The following is an 11,374-nucleotide window of genomic DNA, read 5'->3' on the forward strand; positions in this document are numbered from 1 at the left end:
CAATTCCTAAAAGTCATGTCCTTTAATTTTCTCTTAATTTATTCATTGTTCCCTATTTTGTGATTGTTTTGTTTAATTTCATATATGCTTTAGTATTTGTTGGTGGTCTCTGTGATGCTTCCATATCTCTTAAATAAACTAATGTTGTGATGCTTTCTCTTATGCAACCCTTATTCTGAATGTTCTTAATCGGCCAATTGATAGCAGAATTACATGCTTTTATCCTTCCCATTGCAAGTTTATTTAATTGCATCATTGTCTTCCAGTTTTGGCTGTCAAAACTTCATCTACAATGTCAGCATCATGAAGGCAGAGAAACTCTTTCAGAAGAAGGGACGTCCAACAAATTTGACCCAGGATCCCAGTTAAAGAAATGAGATTTAGGTAAGATACTTATTCATATGATTGCTTTTAATTCCAGATTTTGCTATTTTTCTTATTAATTAATAGCTTTTTTTTGTTGTCAATTGTAAATCGCTTTTAGACATAGCTATAGTCTCTTTTATTTTGCTTTACTATCTCAATAGTGGAAGCTTTTTTTCAATTAGTACATGGGTTAAAATTCTAAATTTGCTTAACTAAATGTTTGATTCTATTTGATTTTCATGCAGTTTCCTATTTGGCTCAAGAATGTTTGGGGTTATGGTCCGGGAACTGCATCTTTATACCTGTCACATCCATGAGTATTAGTTGTACTCATAGCTGCATCTTTATAACTCATAAGTTACATTTAGTTTGGCTTCATAACTGATACTTGAACTTTTGCTTAGTGGGAAGCAGGCCTTAACACAGTTAATGAGCTGAATGGAAAGGGAATGTGGATAAGGAGAATGAATCATATAAAATTTCCTTATTTTCATTCACCAATTTATGGCCTTTGCTCTTGCTATCTCATTTCTTGCTGATAAATTTATAACTACTGATTTGTGTTGATTTTGGATCTTAGAATTATTAATCTGATCAAATAAGTAACTTTTCCAGCATGTGGTTCATTATACTTTTCGTCTCCATTTTTTTACTGCAATTCTTGATCTGATGTGGAATGGGGTTAGGATATAAGATTGGTGGCAGAATGAACAGTTCTGGGTTCATATAATGAGGATAGGGACTTTGCTGAGCTCTATGGACATCACTTCTCATCCCAATTTTAGGTAAGGGAAGAAATTTATTATAGCCTTCACACATTCTGATTGCTTAGTATAAAAAGATTATTAACTCTTATCCGGGTTTTATGGACTTACATGTTTGCTGCTCACCTTTTTTTTTGGTAATTCAATTATTTTCCACTACCTAAACATCATTTCATTGTTCCTCTCAATCTGTTTTGTCCATCTCACATGTGCAATGTAAGCTCTTGCTTGGTTTGCAATTTGGTTTTGTATTTTTTTTTATAACAGATGCATCATCTTACACAATTTAAGATCATTCCCAATATTGTAGAGTAAAAGAAAGACATTGATGCTCCCAACTATCAAAGAAGCATGACGATGATTGATGATATGATGGATTTGCAAGAAATGGAGCATGAGTTCTACACCAAGAATAGTATAAAATGTGTTATTCTAAATACAGTTGGTGGCTACTATACAGCTCTAAAGGACCACACTTCTTGATAAATGGTGGCAAAAAAGAGTATGCAAAGATCAATGTTTGTTGTAATGATGTTTCAAGGTGTTGCCACCTATGTATAAGTAAATCCTTCTCCTATTTTGACATGTGTTACACTGAAAATTTTAAAATCTTCTTTTTAACTTTAGAGATTTTTTTATGCATATGTAACGTGACATATTGTTTTATATAAAAAGTATCATTATATTTTTTTAAACAATCATTATACTCTAAACTAATTGATTGATATTGTGTTAAATTACAAATAAAATCAAATGAGATACCAACCGAATGCATTCAGTTATAAATGGAGAGGAGAAATTTCTGCACCAAAAATTTATTACCAAAACAAATCTATGTTGGCTAATTTAAAAATTTTAAATATGAGAAACTTTTTCATAAAATATTAAAATCTTCTTTTCAATTTTAGAGATTTCTTTATGTATATGTAACGTGAGATTTTATTTTATATAAAAAGCATCATTATATTTTTTTAAACAATCATTATATTCTAAACTAATTGATTGATATTATGTTAAATTTCAAATAAAATCAAATGGGATACCAACTGAATGCATTCAGTTATAAATGGAAAGGAGAAATTTCTGCACCTAAAATTTATTGCCAAAACAAATCTATGTTGGCTAATTTGAAATTTATGCAAAATTATTTTTGTCGGTTTAAGGTTCGTAAATTTTGAACAAAATCTGATATATTGCTATTTTATGACTTCAAATAAACAAAATGATGTCATATTTTATGATTTATCTTTCACAACCCTAATTTGTGCTACTATCACATTCTTTTTTTCCCATGATTAATATGTGTTTATCATCTGTTTTATTATAATTGTTCTTACATTCTTGGTATGTTAAATTTTTTATAATTTAAAATATGATCGATGTATCAAATACAATAGACACATTCTTTTTTTTCCATGATTAATATGTGTTTATCATCTGCTTCATTAAGATTTTTCTTACATTTTTAGTATCTTAATTTTTTTTATAATTTAAAATATGATCGATGTATCAAATACAATAAACATATTCCCCGTGCAACGCACGGGTAAAAAGAACACTAGTAATTAATTAATTTGATTAACATGCATGTAAATTATTTTTTGCAGGTACAAAATTAATTAATGTACAACATATAACACTATCTCGTATCTTTCATATGCTACGTACAAATCTTGTAAATGATAAAAATACTTCCAATGTCCTGCATATTTTATGAATGAAAACTAATATTTTAATTTTATTGTTAGGATAGGATGCAGCATTCTGAGCTGTCCACAACCTTAACTATAGTCTGAAATAGATCGAGAATCTTGGTTTCATTCATATTTTGCTGCGACGTTTTTTATTTTTCTTATGCAACAAACTAAGACAATTGATTTGATAATACTGAAAATAAACTAATGAAGCTAAGCAGATTGAAATTGAATAACAGAAACATGATTGAATGCGTAATTAGAAAATGGAATTATAGGCGACAACTTTTGCCGAAAATGAAATTATAATTTAATATAACTTGCAAATGTGTAAGACCAACATCTTGCTGATGTTGAAGGTGATTTTCATGTAGTTAAATATTATATCGGCCATGTCATGCATGAACATTGCAACTCTGCGGTTTGCATTAATAATTAATTAATTATATATGTAAATGATTGCTTGGTTTTCATTAAATACTTTTTCTATTATTTTCTATCGTTGTATATGTGTGCATTATATTACATAGATATAGATAAAATAAGGGTATGGTATAAAGGTTACTTAAGCACTGATCAAAAGCATACAAATTATACGTAATTATGATAGTTGATATATATGTCCCCCATGATGAAAATTATATATTTTATTTTGGGCTTTGATATTTAATTTTCTGAGTGTAATTAGTTGAACTAACGAGTGTTTTCCATGATAACGCGCATTTGACTAAAAACAAGAGTGAGTGAGGCACCTACTGATGATGCAATTAGAAGAAGAACTGCAAAGTGTTTGTTAGGGAACTGGGTACTTGAGACACGCAAGGAAATCATATCACCAACACCAAGAGTGGGATTATATTTATAGGAAGATTATTAAGAAGTAAAGATTATCTTAATTGTATATGTATTGGATCCAAGTTACTTTTTGAGCTTTTACTTTTCTGTTTATGTGTGCGCCTAATGATAGCAGCGCACTCGTGGGTTATTTGTGGTTGCACTTTAATAAGTAAGAAAAGGAACCTACCTACGTATGAGATTCTTGTTGGTGCCCTAGATTATTACACCTCCTAAATCTATCATCAAGGAGAACCACCTCACCGAGATGGAAGTGCTTAATTAGACAACAAACGACTTTAGGCCTTAAACATGGTAGAGCTCAACCTTGAAGGCGTGTTATACGAATTATACTCATTTAAATTAACATGAATCCTTTCATAATTATCTAAAAGGACATACGAGGTGAATTTGTAAATTAAACATCCTTAGGCCAAAACCACCGCGTATCACCAACAATGCTAACATGTCGAAGCAATGCGCCTTTGACCACCACGGATACAACCATAACACGTATGGTTGCGTAAACCTTTGGGGGCCGGTCAACTAAAATAAGCCTCCGGTGCAATATGATCGGCCTCAGCTACATTATGCACCCAGGATGGAATGCTATTTCATGTCACGAAGTTCAAGCCCGCTGGAAGCCGGCTATAAAAGCCCAATGGATCATCTAAAAAGGTTCACGTCAAAAAAGAAGCTCAAAACGAAAAGAAAGAAAAAGCCCAAACCCATTGCTCCAGAGAAGATGGATCTGAATAAATAAATAGTAGTATTTGACCAAAAAATTTAGTATTTAATGTATATTTATTTATGCCATACATTGCAATAAATATGTAGTATTTAATATATGTAATAAGTAATATCAATAAATGGGTAAAAGTTAAAATAAATTAAAATATGTCAGTACATATACATTTATGGCTCACATCACATAGTAATTAATATTAGTAAATGAGTACAAGTTGAAAAACGAAAAAAACAAGATTTTTTTTTGTACATCGAAAAGATAAATTGCACCGGCCAAAAATCGAACCCTGAACCTCCCCCTACCCACCCTATGTCCCCCAACCAGGGGCGGATCCAGACCTTACATACCAGTGTGGCTAAATATAAAAGAAATTATAGACTAAAATGTATTGAAAATATTTTTTTTCAAAAAAGAGAAATATTATAAATAAAACCATGAGAGAAAGTTTCTCATGGAAATATAAGAGTTTACAGTCCAATAAGGACTAGGTTCCAAGAAGGACTAGGCTTACAACGAAATATAATAAAAGAAGCAAAGTGAAAAATAATTAATAACAAACCCAAATTCTCATGTTCTTCCCCTTTTCAGCGTGTATTAATAATTATTTTCATTTACCATCGTTTTAAGCTCTAGTTTGATGCATTAATATTTTTTCTTGTCATGTGAATATTCGATTGTCTCATCTTTTTGCAAGTTGTAAAAGTACAGTCTTGAACTTCTTTCTTCCTTTCTTTGTTTTATAGATTAGATAGCTCAAAATTGTTCTAATCTGTTAAGTGATACGGTTTTGCAACTTAATTATAACGAGCTTACTGGGAGTATACCTACTGAACTGGGAAAGTTAAGGAAGCTTAGCTTTCTCGCGCTGAAAAATAATCACTTAAGTGGAGCAATTCCGGCAAGTATTGGTAAATTGGAGACATTAGAACGATTGGATCTGAGCTTTAATAGCCTTTTTGGTCCAATTCCAGTGACATAGAATTTGGGTTTGTTATTTTGCAACACTACACTCCATGGTATATAAATTTTTTCTAAAAATAAAAATAAAAAAACCAGTGTGGCTAAAGCCACACCTGGCCTCAATGTAGATCCGCCCATGCCCCCAACTCCTACCACTTGAGCTATCATACGGAGACGAAATAAAAAAAAAACAAGATAACAGGCATAACATTGTAATTTGATTTTTGTTTTTGAAATTAACATTGTAATTTGATTGTTTAAAAAAAAACATTGTAATTTGATTTTGATTCATCCATCTTTAAAAAAAATAAAAAAATTGATTCATCCCCATTTTTCTTCTTTTTTTTCCATTTTTTTTTTCTCATTTTATTCTATTTCTCTAATCTTTTCTTATCATATGACCTATAAAATATTATATTTCCCCATCTTCTTTCCTTTCTCTCGGTCAATGGGAGTGAGGATGTTCATCAATTTGGATCGACCTGAATAACATGATCATTTAAAAAAAGTTGAATGCTATCCAAACTATCAGTGTAATCAGTCAAATTTATTTTGTTAATTGATTCTTTTTACATTCAACCTGAACAAATATACGTTTTCTATTTTTCGATGTATCAAAAAAAAATATACGTTCTCTACAACCATAACTTAATCAACTTATACGTTACATAAAGTTATAATACATCACGTAAAGTTAGAAATATAAAAAATTAATATTAATTAATATATCAACTTAATCATTAATATTTTAGAATTTTCTCTTGTATTAAGGGTTGATGTACCCATTTTAATATAATATTTTTCTTATAAAAAAATTAAAAGTGATATTAATGGATTTATTTAAGTGTTCCATAAAAATATTGACGAATAAGAACCTCTCAAATCCAAATTTATATATTAAAATTAAGAATAACATACGTGGATAAAATTTTAAAAATTAATGATTTAATTTTCAAATACTAATTGGATGACCCAAGTCAAACTAACTCAATTTTAGTAAAATGGGTTTAATTCAAATTAGCTGAACTTTCTTTACAAAATAGAACTAAATTAATGGATAATTATATCTTCACACTTCACTTTTGAGGTTTTGAGAGGTGGAAGAGGAGAGAGATAGAAAGAAATGAGAGAGAAAGTAAAGATGTGATATGCGATTTGATTGATAAAGAAGAGAAAAATAAAGAGAATGGAGGTGGAAAAGAAGTTGAGAGGTGTGTATATATCATAACTCCCAAATTAATCAGACTTAATTGATTCAGATTCTATTTTATTTAAAACCCGAACCAACTAAACCCTTAAATACTCGTAGGGGGAGCGTGATATTTTTTTTCCAAAAAATGGAAGATTGGAGATTAAACACCTCCAGGCTACAGGCAGTGCGCCAATGACGCGTTGGAGAGACAAGCACAGACTCATTCTTAGGTAAGAGTGTTGAGAAATTTCATTAAAGTCCACCAGTTGAGAATTTACAACGCAGGGAGTTTACACCCTCAATAATCTTGTGGTCAGTTGTATCAACCCAAGTTAGCATATGCTAGAGTGTGATTGAGGTGTTTATAAAAAAATTATTGTAACATATTTCACACATTTACCTTAACACCCTCTTGCTTTTTATTTCATTCATTTTCTTTTATTTTCTTTTCCTATCACATCATTTATCTTTATTTTCGTTTATCCTATTTTTCTGAACATTTCTCTCTTCTTTTTTCATGCTTTTGAGTGTAAATAAACTACATACTTTACCCTCTATCTTACACTTATATATCACATCTTACATTAATGTTTTATGAACCTCGTTACACACTATAGTACAGGACATCAAAACATTGCGCGTTTGTGGTGGTTTCGGACGCCCACAAAACGCATTTTCTTAAACTTTTCACAGAGTCAAAAACCAACCATAAAGTGTTTGAGCATCGAAAATGTGTCTTTGAATCAGCATCCGTTATTTTCTTCTATTTTTTCTCTTTTACAGTTTTACTTTAGAAATGGAATATCTACACCTATTAACTTTCTATCGAGCATTTTCCTTCTAGATATTTTATTTTTGCGAGACAAAATGGGTTGGTTGGTAGGTGAAAGAAAGAACACACATGACACACCACAATGCTGGTGTCAGACATGTTGATGAGGGTTGCTTTCTGCTTCTCTGTTTTCACCTCCCTAATTCTCACAACCACCGCACACACTCAAACCTGCAGATGCAGCAAATACACTTTCCCTAACAAGGAGGTTTTCGCCACATGCCGTGATCTTCCTCACTCCCCCTCTTTCCTTCACTGGACCTATCAACCCGCCACCGGCAACCTCGACATCGCATTCAGACATTCTGGAATTGAAAATCCCACAAATACTTGGGTGGCATGGGCTATCAACCCCAACAACAACCTCATTCAAGCTATGCCGGGAGCACAAGCTCTGGTTGCTGTCCCTGCACAAACATGTGGTGCTGTCATGAGAGGCTACACTTGTTCAATCTCAAGCTACAACACTGTGTTGGAAGAGAGTAATATCAGTTACCCTTACTCCAATTTGATGGTGACATTTCAGAACAATGAGGTTACCATTTTTGCTAAGCTTACTCTTCCGAAATGTACCACCTCGTTGGTCCACCTCTGGCAAAGTGGTTCTGTTTCTGATTCTGTCCCTGAAGTGCATGACATGGCTTCTGCTAACCTCAACTCCAAGGAGATCTTGCATCTAGTTTCTCCTCCTACCTGATGACTTCAATTAGAATTAATGTAGGCACAATATCTAAGTGTTTATTTATATATTAAATGTACTCATCAGTATTTGATATGACGACAATAAGATGGATCAATTCATGCTGTTATGAAATTAACTCTTGCACGGTGTCATCATATATAATTGGATTTTTTAAACATTTAGCCGAATGTTTAGTTCCTCAGCAGCGCGTATAGACAAAATGTACTATTTACTTAATGTGATCCTAGTTTCTCGAAGAATAAGGGCCTGTTTGATAACACTTTTCAAAAACTGTTTTCAGTTTTTAAAAATTAAAAAACTGAAAAACTTGCTTGGGTAACTAAAAATCAGTTTTCAATTCTAAAAACTGCTCTCAATTTTCCTTTTTAAATACTGAAAAACGAAAACAGGTAAAAGGTGTTTTGCTTTTTTCTATCCAAAACAGAAAACACACTGAGAAGTGGTGTTTTCAGTAATGGCAAAATTGGTAAATATCACCAAAAGTGTAAAATGCTTATCTGATCACTTATAGGTTTTTCTCAACAAACTCACGTCTTTTCTCATTGCTTCTGGAACGCGTTCAGCCGTTCACCCACCTATCTGCAGCAGTGGAAAATTCAAATCCCAGGTTGGTTTTTTTTTCATTCTCTTGTAAATCTCAAGTTTGGTTTAATTTCTGTTGATTTCGTTCCTCTTGGTTTCTCTATCATCTTCAATTTCTCTAATTTCTATGGGTTTAGGGTTTAGTTTCTATGCTTGAATCTAGGGTTTTGGTTGGGTTTCTTGGGTGAGTTTTGTGGGGATGTTGGTAGGGTATAATTTTCGTTCATATGGGTGCAGTGGGTGGAGCATTATTTTTGTTCATATGGGTGCTTGGAAATTCTGTGTTTGCTTTTTCCTGCTATCTCTACTGCTGCTGAATTTTGCCTATTGCTACTTAGGAGTGCGCGTGAGTGGTTTTTGTTCTGCTTGCGTCCCTGTGCGAGTTGGAGATCCATGATAGTAACTGCCATGTTGACTAACAAAGTTTTTTGAGAGTGCTGTTGAGTTTTTCTTTACTTTACGATGTGACTTTTGCTTAGTTTTTCTTTCCCTCCCCTTGTATCTTTCTTGCAACTGGTTTATTCTTGTTGCTGATCTTGTATTTTTCTATTTTCTTCTATTCTTTCTCCTCTTGTATACTTACTTGTGATGATAATTTGTAATAGATGGCAAGTAACGCTGATAATGTTGACAACCACTTATAGTAACTGCATGTTGTGTTATTCATAATTACATACGCAAGTGGAATTTGAATGATGAACTATTTAGGATGTGGGAAGAACTGGATCCCGCGGAATTTGATAGCATGAATGAAGGTTCTAGCACTGCAGGAACAACCTCACATGATGACAATTTAGCAAGACTATCTAATGAAGGTGCAGCTGAAATAGCAATGCATATGGATCAAATTGCTGATTCGATGTGGGCACATTATGACGTTGATAATTGAAGAAATCTTAACTTTGTTTGATATTAGACCGCACTATGTAATTACGGATTGAACAATTTATATAGTGCTTTGTTATCAAGTTTTAAATATTATAACTTTGACTCATTTTAACGTATGTAAGAGCTTTTTTTAAATATTATCACTTTGACTCATTTCACTTTGTTATCAAACATTGTTTTCTACGTTAACAAAAAACAAATTCACAATTTCTACTAACTTACCACATTAGCAGCAAAGTATATCATTTTTTCTTTTGTAAAGTTGGCATAGATAGCTCAAAACATACTACAATGTCACAATGTCTTCTTTTTATTAAAGAATACAAATATGAAGTCCATTTAAGTCTCAAAATCTCATAAAAGAAAACAACACAATCAAACAAGTTTTTAATTTTTTAGTTTTCAAAACAGGTTTTCAAAATGATTTTACCAAACAAGTTTTCAGTTTTTTCATTTCAAAAACAGTTTTCAAAATTAGAATTATCAAACAAGTTTTTTCTCCAATCTCTCCCTAAAAACAGTTTCCAAAAATTGATTTATAAAACAGTTTTGAGAACCCTTTTTAAAAAGGGTTATCAAACAGGCCCTAAGTCTCATAGTTTTTGACTATGCAAAATACCTTATTACAATAAAAATAAATATAATTGGAAACAGGGGATTAGGTTTTTGTTAACACTAAAACCCAATCAGACTTTTTTTAGTGAAAAGAATCTAATCTTATTTTTTTGGCTCGATACAAAATAAAATCCGAATTTTTTTTGAGAGAAAATAAAATCCAAATTAGACAGAGTAAACATGTACATTTTCCAGCTCACATATAGGCAGCCCAGCAGCTCAAGCCCAGATTCTCTTTTTTTTTCTTCATATTTTGTTTGGGCGAAGTGGACTTTTAAGAGAGTATGTTTTAAACTTTTAGGTGGCCTATTAGTAATAAATTCAGTTGGAAGAACTTATTTGAACTTATCTGATGACATAAGCGTTTGTGTCAATGTTTGAGAGAGCTTATGCAAAACAGTTTATAGTCTTGAGCTTATTTTCATAAGCTACTCAGGCCTTATGCTTATATCCTTATTTTCAATTTATTTCGATAAAAAATTTAAAATAACTTATGTATTAGGGCTTATGAATAAAACATTCAATTTAATTAAGTTGTTTTCCTAAGCAGGACCTTAATTCATTTTATATATTATGTTGAACAGATTTTTATGTCAAAAATAAGCGCTTCGTTCGCTATTGTATGTCAAAAAAAGTCTACTTCACAAATTTGAAATTACCAAGGATTTACTTGCCAATTAATTTCAACGATTTATTGGATATATATTTTCAATTTTACATTGATAATCAATCACGGTATGTCATGTAAGAAAAACAACTACTTCCATTTGAAATTTTATTTAAAATAAAAATATATTTTCTAATATGACGAAATTTAATTAGATGACTATGTAAACAATATTTAAACTATAATGCACAAACCTTTAATCCTAAGAAATATATTGTAAATACTAAATAGCATATATACTAAGTACTACATCTTATAACAAGTTAAAATATGGTTCATGAATAAACCAATTTCTTATATGGTTAAAATATGATGCACCATAAACCCTAAACCCACACCAGCAAATTAACCAATCACAGACAAGTTCTTGTAATTTAACTTTTCATTGTAAAATCTCAACCATTCAATACAACAATTGATGGACAAGATTTTGCAGAGGGGTTGGCCGGAGACTATTGACTTTAATTCTTATATAAACCCTCCCTAGCTTACAAGATTTCTCAAGCCACAACCTCCCTTCCATTCCCAA

The 11,374-nt window shown here is 31.6% G+C and overlaps 1 protein-coding gene across 1 annotated transcript; it reads left to right on the top strand.

The window, feature by feature from the left end:
- The first annotated feature begins 7,402 nt into the window (after positions 1–7,402).
- LOC130724329 (cytochrome b561 and DOMON domain-containing protein At5g47530-like) lies at positions 7,403–8,233 on the top strand. The gene has a single exon (XM_057575532.1). It carries the CDS (start codon positions 7,473–7,475, stop codon positions 8,085–8,087), a length of 615 nt encoding a protein of 204 aa, XP_057431515.1. The 5' UTR covers positions 7,403–7,472; the 3' UTR covers positions 8,088–8,233.
- The last annotated feature ends 3,141 nt before the right edge of the window (positions 8,234–11,374 follow it).

The sequence above is a fragment of the Lotus japonicus genome, chromosome 6, assembly GCF_012489685.1.
Source record: "Lotus japonicus ecotype B-129 chromosome 6, LjGifu_v1.2".
Taxonomy (NCBI): Eukaryota; Viridiplantae; Streptophyta; class Magnoliopsida; order Fabales; family Fabaceae; genus Lotus; species Lotus japonicus.